Here is a 16,377-nt window from a genome sequence, read left to right on the forward strand (position 1 = left end):
GGTATGCCACCACCTGGCCCCAATTCCTTACTTTGTTTTTTTTGTTCTTCCTCCAGGGTTATTGCTGGACTCGGTGCCTGCACCATGAATCCACCGCTCCTGGAGGCCATTTTTCCCCCTTTTGTTGCCCTTGCTGTTGTAGCCTCGTGGCTATTATTACCATTGTTGATATTGTTCGTTGTTGGATAGGACAGAGAGAAATGGAGAGAGGAGGGGAATACAGAGAGGGGGAGAGAAAGACACCTGCAGATCTGTTTCAACGCCTGTGAAGCGACTCCCCTGCAGGTGGGGAGCCGGGGGCTCAAACCGGGATCCTTCCGGTCCCTGCACTTGGTGCCATGTGCTCTTAACCCACTGCGCCACCGCCCGACCCCCTTATTTTGTTTTAAAAAGAACTGAGCTAAGAGTTTTTTTTATCCAATTAAGGATAAACAATGATAAGCTTAAAAAAAAAAAAAACCATATGGCCCATACAGTCTCTTTTTTCAAAGAAAGTATTTATTAGCTAATACTGGTTAATTTACTTAGATAATTAAATTTGTTGAAGCCAAGTTTACACTTGTTGGGCTTCTTTAGGTCATGCCTTGTTGGGCTTCTTTAGGTCTGTCACTATCCCAGGTGCTTTGTGTGTCTTCCTTGTGCTACTAATTTTCCTGTTGTCTTGTGGGTCAGATCCACAGAGGTAAATGCAAGTGTTTTTCCTTGCTTCAGAACATGTGCTGTAATCAGGATATCTTCTCCTATTTTAGCAGGTGACATGTACCTGGAAAGGATACACATTTAAACAGCAAGATTTTAGAAAGGAAAGTTGTATGCATCTCATAAATCGAACACTGCTTATTTTATACCTACAATAGTTTAAGAAGAATATTAGTGAGCTTTGTGACCCAGTCAAATTTGAATGGCATTTTCTTTTTTTTAAACAAGAACACTGCTTAGCTCTGGCTTATGGTGGTGCAGGGAATTGAACCTGGGACCTTGGAGTTTCAGCATGAGAGCCTTATTTGCAAAACCATTATGCTATCTCTCCTGCCCTTCATCCTATTATCTTTTTTTTTCATTAATTTGGGAAGGAGTTTCAGGTCCTAGTCCTATAAACCCATAAACCCCCGTCAAAACATTTCTCTCCAAGTGGCATTTTCACACTGAAATCAGCCAAAAAGCTAAGCATTGATATTCAAGTGACACTTTGAAAAGTCACGTGAAACTGTTATAAGCCCTGAGCTTGTGATGACAATTCTCCCCTACCAGCATACATTAAAAAATATATATATATACATTTAAGTTTTTTAAAACATTTTATTTATTCCCTTTTGTTGCCCTTATTTTATTTGTAGTTATTATTGTTGTTATCATTGTTGGATAGGACAGAGAGAAATGGAGAGAGGGTAAGACAGAGAGGGAGAGAAAGACACCTGCAGACCCGTTTCACTGCCTGTGACACGACTTCCCTGCCGGTGGGGAGCCAGGGGCTCCAACCGGGATCCTTACGCTGCTCCTTGGGCTTTTGTGCCACGTGTGCTTAACTGCTGCGGTACCGCCGGACTCCCCAGTATACATTTTAGAAGTTGAGTGTTGTAATTTTTCCCCCTTATTTATCTTAAGATTCCCCACCTGCAGGGGAGTTGCTTCACAGGCGTTGAAGCAGGTCTGCAGGTGTCTTATCTTTCTCTCCTCCTCTCTGTCTTCCCCTCCTCTCTCCATTTCTCTCTGTCCTATCCAAAAATGACAACAACAATAATAACTATAACAATAAAACAACAAGGGCAACAAAGGGAATAAATAAAATAAATATTTAATAAATAAATAAATAAATTTATCTTAAGATTATTCATTATTTCTGTTAAGATTATTCCCCTTGCTGCTGGAATTTCCTCTAGTTGGAAAGTAGTTCTGATTCTGTTCTAAAACAATGGAGTCGGGGCCAGGTGGTGACGCACCTGGTTGACAGCACATGTTACAGTGCGCAAGGACCCAGGTTCGAGTCCATGGTCCCCATCTGCAGGAGGAAAACTTCACAAGTGGTGAAGCAGTGCTGCAGGTGTCTCTCTGTCTCTCTATCTCTATATCCCACCCTTCCCTCTCGATTTATGGCTGTCACTATCCAATAAATAAAGATAATAAAAAAAATTAAATAAAAACACAATGGAATCTTTTAGGAGGAATCTATAGTTGCAGTTGGAGACAAGCTGCTAAGAAGGGCATCTAATGTATGTTTGGAATGAGTCAGCACTTTTTTTTTTTTAACCAGAGCACTGCTCAGCTCTGGTTTATGGTGGTGTGGGGATTGAACCTGAAAATTTGGAGTCTCAGGCATGGAAGTCTTCTTTGCATAACCATTATGTTATCTATCCCTGCTCAGTTAGCACATTTAAAAAAGTTATTTGGGGTACAATTTAGATACATACGTTATGTTCATATCGACACTAACTCCAGGTGCTGCCCTTTCTGTGCATAGCAGAGCCAGTGTTGATATGTTATCCACTAAGGTGGCTGTCAAACCACCATGAAGAGTGCCCATTTTATTGGTGTGTTCATCTTCTACTTTCATTTCACAGATCACTTTTCCAGGATCAGCAGAGACAAGAGTCACCTATGTTTTAAAAAAAGAAAAAAAAAAAAAATCCAGAAGTTCTGTGGTATTACTAGGAAAGCCCAAACAGCCCATCAAGATTTTTTTTAAAGATTTTATTTATTTATTAATAAGAAACATAGGAGGAGAGAGAAAGAGCCAGACATCACTATGGTACATATGCTGCCGGGGACTGAACTCAGGACTTCATGCTTGAGAGTCCAATGCTTTATCCACTGCCACCTCCTGGACTATGACCGTCAAGAATTTTTATTGGGTTAATCTTAGTTGCCCTCTGCTCCGTCCCTAAGTTGCTTCAGAAATCCAAATAAAAAGCCAGAGAGCTTACTGGGTACAGCCCATACCTTGCCATTCGTGTTGCCCAAGTCTGAACACTGGCGCTGCATGGATGTGCCACAACACAGTGGTAAAATTCTGTGCTGTGCTGTTTCTCTCTTTGCTTGACTGAAAATGCCTGGGACTGGTGAAACTGCTCTTGTGAGAGGTCCTGACTCTGAGGGAAAAAGAAAAAAAAAAAAAACACCTCTATGACAGAAATTAAAAAATATATATATTGGATAGAGACAGAAAAATTGAAAGGGGAGATAGGGAGAAAGAAAGAGACACACTTGTAGCTTTGCTTCACCTCTCATGAAGCTTCCCCCCCTGCGGGTGGGGGTGGGGTGCAGAACTTGAACCAGGTCCTTGTGCCAGCGATGTGTGCTTAACTAGGAACTTCACTGCCATGTCCCTTCTATGATAGAAATTAGCTTAATTTTTAAAAAATTTATTCCCTTTTGTTGCCCTTGTTGTTTTGTTGTTGTTGTTGTTGTTGGGTAGGACAGAGACAAATGGAGAGTGGAGGGGAAGACAGAGAGAGGAAGAAAGACACCTGCAAACCTGCTTCACCACTTGTGAAGTGACTCCCCTGCAGGTGGGAAGCCAGGGGCTCAAACCGGGAGAAGTCAGCTTAATTTTTTTTAAGAGACAGAGACTGACTTGCAGCACTAGCTTTCCTCCTTCAGGTGGGGATTAAGCACTTGAACCCTGGTCCTTGTACATGCTACCATCCTTATAGTTCTTTTTTTTTGCCTTCAGGGTTATTGCTGGGGCTCGGTGCTTGCACTATGAATCCACTGCTCCTGGAGGCTATGTTTTTCCCTTTTTGTTTATCGTTGTTGTGGTTATTATTATTGTTGTTATTGTTGTTGCTGGACAGAGAGAAATGGAGAAAGGAGGGGAAGACAGGGAGAGAAAGACACCTGCAGACCTGCCTCACTGCGTGTTAAGTGACCCCCTCTGCAGGTGGGGAACAGCTGGTCCTTGTGCTTTGCGCCATGTGTACTTAAGCTGCTGTGCTGCCCGGGACCCCCCCTTTTCTTTCTTTCTTTCTTTCTTTTTTTTACCAGAGCACTGCTCAGCTCGGGCTTATGGCTGGGCAGGAGATTGAATCTGGGACTTGGGAGCTTCAGGATTTAAAGTCTCTCTGCATAGCAATCATGCCTTCTACTCCATGCAAAAGTGTCTGTCTTAAGAGACACTAGGAGAGGCTTTCTGCAAGTAGCAGAACTGCCCGGCAGTTCAGAAAATAGAATATGTAGAAGGCAATTCTTAAAGCTCTAATTAGTGGACTGGGAGGTGGCATACTGGATAAGGTATGGGACTCTCAAGCACAAAGTCCCAAGTTTGATCTCCAGCATTACACATGCCAGAGGGATCCTCTGGTTCTTTCTCCTCCTCTCTCATTAATAAATACATTTTAAGGGAAAAAAAAAAAAAACTTTAACCAGCTTGGGATGACAGAACATAAAATAGGCAATTGAATTTTTCTATTGCAGAATATATATATATTTTGGGAGGGTGTCAGTTTTTTGTTTTTTTTTCCACATTAGAACTCTGCACAGCTCTGGTTTATAGTACTAAAATAGACCTTTGGTGCCTCAGGCATGAAAATCTTTTGCATAACCATTATATTATCTGCCCAGCCCTTACTTAAAGGCCAAAGGATATGATATATAAAATGGACTTAAAATATTTATTGAAATAAAGATAATTTTGTACTGGCTAGCCTGATAATAGCAAGATAAATGTTTTATACATGTATTTACAACTTTTGTCCTTTCAAATATTGATACAGTAATTAAGCCAAAGGAAGATAAGTGAAAGAATGTCCTGTCCAAACTCCAAGAGTGAACAGACTTACAGGGAAGAGAGGGCAATGTAGAGCGACCTCTTCAATGACGAGAACACTATTTAAAGAAAAAAAAAAAGTCTGTCTTGGAGAAGTAAAATAGCTCACTTGGGCAGTGTGTTGCTTTACCATGTGCATAACCCTGGTTCAGGTCAACTGAACTGTCTGTCTTAGTTCTTAAATTTTCAAGGTAGGTATTATTATTTCCTCTTGATTCAGAAGCCTTGGGTTAAAGTATAAAACAAAATCACCTCCCTCTTACTTCTCCAGGATCAATGCAGACAACTAGGTCCTGATTCATTAGGTGTCTTATGCTAAGATGGATATAACCATCAATATCACAAATTATCTGGTTGAACGCATGTACTACAATGCGCAAGGACCTAAGTTCGAGCCCCTGTCCCTACCTGCAGGGAGAAAGCTTCATGAGTGCTGAAGCAGAGCTGCAGGTGTCTCTCGGTCTCTCTCCCTATCACCCCCTTCCCTCTTGATTTCTGGCTGTCTCTATCCAATAAATAAAGATAATAAAAATGTTTTTAAAATATCACAAATTATCAAAATCACACCACCACAATCCACAGCATTCCCTTTGTCATTTACCCCCACCGTTGCCACATAATTTCTGGTAACTTTGCTTTTGCAGTGAGAATCCAAGGGTTTGTTTGATCAAGTTTTTGTTGTTGTTCCTTTATTTAAATTCCAGTAAGTAAAAGTATATAAAAATTGTCTTGAGGGTCTGGGTGGTGGTGCACCTGGTTGAGTGCATGCATACATTCTAGAGCATGAGGACCCCGGCTTGAGCCCTCAGTCTCCACCTGCAGGGGGAAAGTATCATAAGTGGTGAAGCGGGTCTTCAGGTATCTCTCTCCCTTTTTTTTTTTTTAAATATTTCATTTATTTATTAATGAGAGGGATAGGAGACTGGAAAGGAGAGAACCACACATCACTCTGGTACATGTACTTCTGGGGATCAAACTCGGGGTCTCATGCTTGAGAGCCTAACACTTTATCCACTGTGCCACATCCCAGATCATTCTCTCCCTACCTCGCTCTCGATTTCTGACAGTATCAAATAAAAATATAATTAAAAAATAAGTAGTGTCGATTTATTTCACTGTGGAAGAATGTTTTTGGTTATTTTAAATTTGTATTTATTTTTATTATTGCAGAGACAGAAAGAAATAGAGAGGGTAGAGAGTGAAAGAGGAAGAGACACACCTGCAGCCCTGCTTCTCCACTTATGAAGCTTTCCTCTTGCACGTGGGGACCAGGGACTTGAACCTGGGGCTTTACGTACTATAATGTGCACGTTTAACCAGGTGTGCCACCACCAGGCCCCCCTTTTTTTTTTTGAGAGGTGAAAGGGAGATAGAGAAGGATAGTTGTCTGAGAGGTGGTGCAGTGGGTAAAGCATTAGATTCTCAACCATGAGGTCCCAAGTTCAATCCTTGGCAGCACATGTATCAGAGTGATGTCTGGTTCTTTCTCTCTCTCATAAAAAAAATAATTTTTTTTTTCTGCCTAACCCCCTAATAAATAAATTCTTAAAAAAAAAAAAATTCTGATTCGACTTCCGGAGGCGGAGCTACAAGCAGCAGATCGCTTTCTCTCCTCTCCTCTCCCGGATCAACTAGGAATACCAAAGGAGACCACCCGGACCGAAACAAGACAGGACTAGAATGACCACAGAAACCCAGTAAATCACCCGTGAGTACAAACACGCGTGGCTGGTGACAGAGAGGAGAGAGGGGCCTAAGGAGAGATTAAGTGACTGCTAACAGTTCGACAGTTTGTCAGTGGAGACACCACCTCCAGTCTGCTCCACCAACAAGGGGACAGCTGAAGGGAGGAAAGGACTCCCCAGAGACTCACCAAGTACAACTCTGAGTCTCCATTGCTACTACCCTCAGAATCTGGAGCAGCAACAGGGAGGGACACCAGGGGACAGAGATCTAACGGGGAAACTCAGGAGAAGACCTGTACCTCGGTGGCATAGCTGAGGGGCTGTGAAAGTCTCTTTGCATAACCACTGGATTATCTCTGCCACACCCTGCTTTATCTCTTGGTCAGGAGTCATTGATTAAGCCAAGAAGCCTATTGATAGTTTAAAAGCCCTCAGGCTACCATAGCCTACAGGGGAAAAAAAAAGGCTTTTACACCACTGAACTCCAACTCAGGGATTGAAAAAACTGTTAACTTATATAAAATGGTTAAAACAACAAGAAAAAATATTGGAGACTCGAAAAAAAAAATAAATTCTTTTAAAAAATTCTTTAATTCTTTAAAAAAAAAAGAGGGAAAAAGGTACCTGCTTCATCACTCCTGAAACTTTGCCACTGGGAGTTGGGCGGTAGCACGGCGGGTTAAGCACAAGCACTGATGGTGCAAAGCGCAAGGACCAGCATAAGGATCCCTGTTTGAGCCCTCGGCTCCCCACCTGCAGAGGAGTCGCTTCACAATCTTTCTCTCCCCTTCTCTGTTTTCCCCTCCTCTCTCCATTTCTTTGTCCTATCCAACAACAACATCAATAACTACAACAATAAAACAACAAGAGCAACAAAAGGGAATAAATTAACTATTAAAAAAAAAACTTTCTCACTGCCGGTGGGAATTTATTTCACTTTGGCATGACCTTTTCTAGTTCCATCCATGTTGTTACAAAAAAGCAAAACCAAAAGAAACTTCATCTTCCCTTATAGCTGAATAATTTTTCCCCCTCTAAACCTGATTTGTCATGGTGGTACCAGGAATTGAACTTGAGACCTTCAAGCATGAAGTCTTTTAGTATAATTATTACACTATCTCCTTAACCCAGTAGAATAATTTTTAAAAAATATTTTTTATTTATTTATGATAAAGATAGGAGAAAGAACCAGACATAACTCTGGCACATGTGCTGCTGGGGATCGAACTCGAGACCTCATGCTTGACAGTCCAAAGCTTTACTTATCACTGCGCCACCTCCCAGACCACTAGAATAATTTTTAAAAATTTATTTATTCCCTTTTGTTGCCCTTGTTTTATTGTAGTTATTGTTATTGATGTTGTTGCTGTTGGATAGAACAGAGAGAAATGGAGAGGGGAGGGGGAGAGAAAGGCACCTGCAGACCTGCTTCACCGCCTGTGAAGCGACTCCCCTGCAGGTGGGGAGCCGCTTCAACACCCATTCATGGTCAAAACTCTACAAAAATGGGAATAGATGGGAAATTCCTCAAGATAGTGGAATCCATACATAGCAAATCTACAGCCAACATCATACTCAATGGACAGAAACTGAAAGCATTCCCCCTCAGATCAGGGACTAGACAGGGCTGTCCACTGTCACTGTTACTCTTCAACATAGTATTGGAAGTTCTTGCTACAGCAATCAGGCAAGAGGAAGAAATCAAAGGAATACAGATTGGAAGGGAAGAAGTCAAGCTCTCATTATTTACAGATGATATGACAGTATACATAGAAAAACCTAAAGAATCCAGCAGAAAAATACTGAAAGTTATTAGGCAATATAGCAAGATGTCAGGCTACAAAATCAATGTACAAAAATCAGTGGCATTTCTTTATGCAAACACTAAATCTGAAGAAGACATCCAGAAATCACTCCCATTTACTGTTTCAGCAAAATCAATCAAATACCTAGGAATAAAGCTGACCAAAGAAGTGAAAGACTTGTATACAGAAAACTATGAGTCACTACACAAGGAAGTAGAAACTGATACCAAGAAATGGAAAGACATCCCATGCTCATAGATTGGAAGAATAAATATCATCAAAATGAATATTCTCCCCAGAGCCATATACAAATTTAATGCAATACCCATCAAAATTCCACCAAGCTTCTTTAAGAGAATAGAACAAACACTACAATCATTTAACTGGAACCTGCAAACACCTAGAATTGCCAAAACCATCTTGAGGAAAAGAAACAGAAATGGAGGCATCACACTCCCAGATCTCAAACTATATTATAAAGACATCATCATCAAAACAGCATGGTACTGGAATAAAAACAGGCACACAGACCAGTGGAACAGAATTGAAAGCCCAGAAATAAATCCCCACACCTATGGACATCTAATCTTTGATAAGGGAGTCCAAAGCATTAAATGGAAGAAGGAGGCTCTCTTCAATAAATGGTGCTGGGAAAACTGGGTTGTAACATGCAGAAGAATGAAATTGAACTACTTTATCTCGCCAGAAACAAAAATCAACTCCAAATGGATCAAAGATCTGGATGTTAGAACAGAAACAATCAAATACTTAGAGGAAAACATTGGTAAAACACTTTCCCACCTACACCTCAAGGACATCTTGGATGAAATAAACCCAATTGCAAGGAAAACTAAAGCAGAAACAGACAATTGGGACTACATCAAATTGAAGTTTCTGCACATCCAAAGAAACTATTAAACAAACAAAGAGACCCCTCACAGAATGGGAGAAGATCTTCACATGCCATACATCAGACAAGAAACTAATCACCAAAATATATAGAGCTCAGCAAACTTAGCACCAAAAAAGCAAATGACCCCACCCAAAAATGGGCAGAGGATATGAACAAAACATTCACCACAGAGGAGATCCAAAAGGCTAACAAACATATGAAAAACTGCTCTAGGTCACTGATTGTCAGAGAAATGCAAATTAAGACAACATTGAGATACCACCTCACTCCTGTAAGAATGGCATACATCAAAAAGGACAGCAGCAACAAATGCTGGAGAGGATGTGGGGACAGAGGAACCCTTTTGCATTGCTGGTGGGAATGTAAATTGGTACAGCCTCTGTAGAGAGCAGTCTGGAAAACTCTCAGAAGGCTAGACATGGACCTTCCATATGATCCAGTAATTCCTCTCCTGGGGTTATACCCCAAGGACTCCATAACACCCAACCAAAAGAGGTGTGTACTCCGATGTTCATAGCAGCACAATTCATAAAAGCTAAAACCTGGAAGCAACCCAGGTGCCCAACAACAGATGAGTGGCTGAGAAAGCTGTGGTATATATACACAATGGAATACTATGCAGCTATCAAGAACAATGAACCCACCTTCTCTGACCCATCTTGGACAGAGCTAGAAGGAATTATGTTAAATGAACTAAGTCAGAAAGAATAAAGATGAGTATGAAATGATCCCACTCATCAACAGAAGTTGAGAAAGAAGAACAGAAAGGGAAACTAAAAGCAGGATCTGACTAAATTGAAAGTAGGGCACCAAAGTAAAAACCCTGTGGTGAGGGATAGACATGCGGCTTCCTGGGCCGGTGGGGGGTGGGGATGGGTGGGTGGCATGGGACACAGTCTTTTGGTGGTGGGAATGGTGTTTATGTACACTCCCAGTAAAGTATAGTCAGATAAATCACTAGTTAATTAATATGAGAGGGGGAAAATTAATTGTATGTATCGAAGTTTTAAAAACACAGACTGAGTCTTCTTAATATATAGGCTGTGTATTTGATATGCGGACTCTCTCAAAAGCCTAAACCAAATAGATCAGAGGCAACCAGAGGCACAGCTATTTACAAGATACTGGGTACTATACAGCAAACCCTAACAAAAGGACTTTTCAAAGTTAACCCAATTACCAAATAATGTGATGATAACATTAACTATCCATTGTCTTTTTGAACCCTAAGACAGCAGGAACCTCACATCTCCACTATAGAGCCTATATTTCTCCCACAGTCCTGGAACCTTAGGATAGGGCCCACTTTCCCTTATGCCTCTCCCAATCCATATCAAATAATATTGCATCAGCCGATCGCAACCTAATCAACGCAACAATTGCCACCTCAGCATGCTTCAGCTCAGATTGTATCCAGAGACTTCACGTGTGGAATGACAACAGCTTCATTACTCGGGTGAGACCTTTCCTTTCATAGCATTCTCTAATTCCATCCAGGGTGGATCACTTTCTAACCAAGTCCCAAAACTTGGATATACACCAGGTTCTGTGAGAGAGCATATGTTCACACATATTCATAAACAAGTGCAGAATATATACCTGAAAGCAGAAGTACACTAGAGTTTGCAGTTAGTACCCCCCCAACACTTCCTCTCCACTATTCCAACCTTTGGGTCCAAGATTGCTCAACAATTTGTTTGGCTTTGTATGTTAACTCTCTTTTCAGCCACCAGGTTCCAGATGCCATCAGGATGCCGGCCAGGCTTCCCTGGACTAAAGACCCCACCAATGTGTCCTGGAGCTCCACTTCCCCAGAGACCCACCCTACTAGGGAAAGAGGGAGGCAGACTGGGAGTATGGACCGACCAGTCAACGTCCATGTTCAGCAGGGAAGCAATTACAGAAGCCAGACCTTCTACCTTCTGCAACCCACAATGACCCTGGGTCCATGCTCCCAGAGGGATAGAGAATGGGAAAGCTATCAGGGGAGGGGAGGGGATGGGATGTGGAGATTGGGTGGTGGGAATTGTGTGGAGTTGTACCCCCTCTACCCTATGGTTTTGTTAATTTATCCTTTCTTAAATAAAAAATAAATTTAATAAAAAAATTAAAAATATTAATTTATTCCCTTTTACTGTAGTTATTGATGTTGTTGTTGTCTGGATAGGACAGAGAGAAATGGAGAGAGGAGGGGGAAAGACAGACACCTGCAGACCTGCTTCACCGCCTGTGAAGCGACTCCCCTGCAGGTGGGGAGCTGGGGGTTCGAACTGGGATCCTTATGCCACTCCTTGAGCTTTGCACCACGTGCACTCAACCCACTGCGCACAACTCCCTGAATAATTTTTTTTACTGTGTATTTATACATCTTTTATTGTCCATTCATTCCATAGCTTGGTTATACAATAAATGCAATAAACACAGGAGTGCATATTATCTTTTTGGTGTATTAAGTGTTTGGGTAGATATCTTGGAGCAAAATTGTTGGACCACATTAATATTAGGAGAAATTGCCATGCTGTTTTTCCAATTTCCTCTGTGGTATGTTTGTTTTTGCTTTTGTTCTTTTGCCATTAAAATCAATTTCCTATCAACACCACTGAAGCCAATATTAAAGGGATTGTATATGTTTTTTTTTTTTTCTTCCTATGTAGTATAGTTTCAGTTCTTACATTCAATTAATCCATTTTGAGTTAATTTCTCTGTATGGTGTGAGATTGTGGTCCAGTTTCATTCTTTTGCATGTGGCTGTCAGTTTTATCCAACACCATTTATAGAAGAGACTCGACTTCCTCCATTGCATATCCTTGGATACTTTGTTGTAAGTTAACTGTCAATGTAAGTGTGGGTTTATTTCTGGGCTCTCTGTCCTATTCCTCACACAAACCTGTTTTTTTGTTCTGATACCCTGCTGTGTTTGTTTATTGTTACAGCTTTGTCTTATAGTTTAAGTCAGGGATCATGTCAACTTCATTTTTTCTTTTTTTTTCAGGATTACTTGGGCTATTTTGTTGTTGTTGTTACTCCATGTGAATTTCAGCAATGTTCTATTTCCTTGCAGAATGCCATAGGGACTTTGATAGGAACTGTGTTAAATCTGTATATTGCTTTGGATAGGTTGGCCATTTAAACAGTGTTGTTTCACTGTACAGGCTTTTCACAAAGTCATTTATTTATTTTTTCCATAGTAATGCTCAGCTCTGGTTTATTGTGGTGCTGGGAACTGGACCTTGGAAGTGAACCATTTGTTTATTGCAGAATTACTCAAAAGTTGTAATATGCAAAAGAGATACAACATATCCACTTAAATGGCTTAGTACCAGCAGTCAAATTCATAGAGACAAGTTGATGTTGGTTGCCAGAGATGAAAGAAAAGGGGAGAGGAGTTTTTGTTTAATGGGTTAATGTCCCAGTTTTGAAAGATGAGGAGTTGTGGAGACTGACAATGGTAATGGTTGCACAATAGTGTAAATATACCTACAACCTGTAATAGTGAATTGTGTACTTTAAAGGGACCAAGATGATGAATATATGTACACAAACATTTATTTATTTTTTTATTTATATTTATTTCTACCAAAGCACTATTCAGCTCTGGTTTATGGTGGTGCAGGGTACTGAACCTGGGACTTGGGAGCCTCAGGCATGAGAGTCTCTTTGCATAACCATTATGCTATCTACTCTATCTACTCTGCCCCCAGACATTTTTTTTGCCCCAGGGTTATTGCTGGGACTTGGTGCACCACAAACCCACTGCTCTTGGAGGCCATTTTTCCCATTTTGTTGCCCTTGTGATTGTCGTTATTGTTACTGTTGTTGAACAGGACAGAGAGAAATTGAGAAGAGGGGAAGACAGAGAGGAAGAGAGAAAGATAGACACCTGCAGACCTGCTTCACCGCTTGTGAAGACACCCTCCTGCAGGTGGGGAGCTGGGGGCTCAAACCTAGATTTTTAGGCTGGTCCTTGTGTTTAGCGCCATGTGTGCTTAACCCATTGTACTACCACCACCACCACCCCCAGACATTTTTTACAACTGTACTGCGGTGGGGGGTGGGTCACTGCTAGGGCTTCACTGATCTAGGCTGATATTTTCCTACTGGGAGAGATGAAGAGAGGGGATGATAGAATGACAGGGAAGCTTCCTTAAGTGTGGTGGAGGCTGTGTACAGGTGCACAGTGCGGGACTGATCAAGGGCAGCTATCTTTTCAGCACTGCTTAGCTCTGGCTTATGGTGGTGCAGGGTACTGAACCTGGGACTTCAGAGCCTCTGGCATGAAAGTCTCTTTGCATTGCCATTATGCTAGCTATCCCCACCCTCCAAATTTTTAAATTTTTAATTAATTAATTAATTCTTATTATTTATTACCAGAGCACTGCTCAGCTCTGGCTTATGGTGGTGCAGAGGATTGAACCTGGAACTTTGGAACCTCAGGCATGAGAATCTCTTTGCACAACCATTATGCTATCTATCCCTGCCTATAATATTCGTTTCTTAAGCCACATATGATAGGACTATTCCTTAGAACCCATTTATTTCCTTTCCTAGCTAAACTCTCAGATGACAAGGAACTGTGAGATACACACACAGACACACATACACACATCCTCACAGTACTTAGTTTATTGAATGGTTTAAAAGGAACATAGGGTTCGAGCCTCTGGCTCCCCACCTGCAGGTGAGTCGCTTTACAGGTGGTGAAGCAAGTCTGCAGGTATCTATTTTTCTCTCCCCATTTTCCTCTCCTCTCTCCATTTCTTTCTGTCCTATACAACAACAACATCAACAACAACAATAAAAAAATAAATAAAAGGAACATTAGGATCCTACTGTGTCTCCTACATACCAGTCAAGGAGAGATGAGAGACTGTACCTGTAAGCTAAAGGCTACGCTATAAACCATTAATACACACGCCCTCCCACCCCGTCTTTTTTTTTTTTTTTGCCTCCAGGGTTATTGCTGGGGCTCGGTGCCTGCACCATGAACCCACTGCTCCTGGATGCCAATTTTCCCCTTTTGTCGCCCTGGTTGTTCTATCGTTGTTGTAGTTATGATTATCGCTGTTATTGATATCCTTGTTTTATTACTGTAGTTCACCGCCTGTGAGGCGACTCCCCTGCAGGTGGGGAGCCGGGGGCTCGAACCCAGATCCTTACGCCAGTCATTGCACTTTGTGCCACATGCGCTTAAGCCACTGCACTACCGCCCGACTCCCGCCCTTGTTGTTTTTTACTGTTGTTATAGTTATTATTGTTGTCATCTTTAGATAGGACAGAGAGAAATGGAGAAGGGGAAGACAGAGAGGGGGAAAGAAAGGCACACACCTGCAGACCTGCTTCACAACTTGTGAAGCAACTCCCCTGCAGGTGGGAAGCTGGGGGATCGAACCAGAATCCTACTGTCCTTGTGCTTCGTGCCACACGCACTTAATCTGCTGCACTACCGCCCGACTCCCTGAAATTTATATTGAAAAAGTGTTTTTGACTTAAAAATTCATTAAAAACCAAAGGCTGGCACTTAGGAAAGAACTGCCTTTCTATGCAATCAAGAAAATGCAGCTTTGCTTTAATGATGTGGCTTTTTCAGGGTAGTCACATATATATGTCTGGGACGTGGTGCAATGGATAAAGTGCTGGACTTTCAAGCATGAGGTCCTGAGTTCAATCCCTGGCAGCACATGCACCAAAGTGATATCTTGTTGTTTCTCTCTTCTCCTAGCCCTCTCATTAATAAATAAATAAAATATTAAAATATATTAAAAAAACAAACAAAACCCAAACCCTCTGGCGTTATATTTCAGTTACTCTCTAGAGAAACAGCTATTTCACATAAAATAACTTTGTCAGTCAAGGTCCAGTGACTCAATAAAAAATATACTAGTTATTTTAAAAAACTTTAACAGAGAATTGTTAACCAGAGATTTAGAGAAAAACCACATCCTGTCCTATGCCAAGACAAGTGGAAGTCTAATGATCCAAACAGCCAACTCAATGTTCGGTGAAAAAAAAAAAAATTATATGGGAGTTGGGCGGTAGTGCAGGGAGTTAAGCGCATGTGGCGCAAAGCACAAGGACCTAAGTAAGGATCCTGGTTCGAGGCCCGACTCCCCACCTGCAGGGGAGTCGCTTCACAGGCGGTGAAGCAGGTCTGCTGGTGTCTGTCTTTCTCTCCCCGTCTTCCCCTCCTCTCTCCATTTCTCTCTGTCCTATCTAACAACGATGACATCAATAGCAACAACAATATCTACAACAGCAATAAAAAAAAAAAAACAAGGGCAACAAAAGGGAAAATAAATATTAAAAAAAACCTTTAAAAAATACCTCTAAGAGATAATTAGGGACATCCATTTACATGTTGAAACACTATGTTGCAGACGGGAAGTCTAGGTCCAAAGGCCGACATTCTTCCTTAACTATGAGTTGACCCGTGCTTAAACATTACTTCAAAATTATTTCCTCTTTTCTCAGTATTCTCCAAATTAAAAGAAAAACAAACATGCATTTCGAAAATAAAACTACAAGTTCTACGATTGTTAAATTTCTTTCAAATATGACATAAAACCACGGGACTGTAGGAGCCTGGGCTAGTTCTTTCACGTGCAAATCAAACGTGGTAAGGACCAGCCCAGACTAACTCCGTCGTATCTCTCCAGACAAATGTTTTTGTTTTGTTTTCTAACCTGACTACAGTTATTTATCTTCCTACTCTGTTTTTTAGGCTTTTCTTTTAGAGCACAGAAGGCACTTGCTTTGTTTTAAAAATTCTTCCCAGCCCCAGAACAGGGCGCAGGCAGTGAGCCCAACTAGCACGTCCAGGCCGTAGTCTATTACAGCAGTGGCTGTCCTGGAGTTAAGTGTAACGAGTTATAGTTCTCACCGTGCACCAAGCTTATCACTATTCTTCCCCTTCATCAGAAGCCAGTTTCGCCTCCAATACCTTTTCCAAAACTCTATCAAAACCGCGAGCATTCTTCATGGCCTTCACCACCTCCAGCAGCGTCTGTGTCTTGCTCATGATGGACCTAGCGCAGCCTTCTGAACCCTACACAACACTGAGCTTAGGGAGAACCGGAAGCCCGAAACCAAACACGAAAGAACACCGGCGTGGACAAAAAGTCCTTGAAGTTCACCGTTCCGCAGCGTCATCCTGGTGCCTCACCGCGCTCATCCGCCACGCAATTCCCTGCGGCTAGCGTTCCGACGTTCCGCCCC

General features: G+C 41.6%; 1 protein-coding gene across 1 annotated transcript; it reads right to left on the bottom strand.

The window, feature by feature from the left end:
* Positions 1–476: 476 nt before the first annotated feature.
* Positions 477–16,361, bottom strand: ACOT13 (acyl-CoA thioesterase 13). Its single transcript, XM_007525944.3, has 3 exons — positions 16,103–16,361; positions 2,409–2,593; positions 477–763 (listed from the first exon to the last, which is right to left on the bottom strand). The coding sequence occupies exons 1-3, from the start codon at positions 16,178–16,180 to the stop codon at positions 610–612; spliced, it is 417 nt and encodes a 138-aa protein (XP_007526006.1). The 5' UTR covers positions 16,181–16,361; the 3' UTR covers positions 477–609.
* Positions 16,362–16,377: the final 16 nt, after the last annotated feature.

Source organism: Erinaceus europaeus, chromosome 4 (genome assembly GCF_950295315.1).
Source record: "Erinaceus europaeus chromosome 4, mEriEur2.1, whole genome shotgun sequence".
In the NCBI taxonomy this organism is placed as follows: Eukaryota; Metazoa; Chordata; class Mammalia; order Eulipotyphla; family Erinaceidae; genus Erinaceus; species Erinaceus europaeus.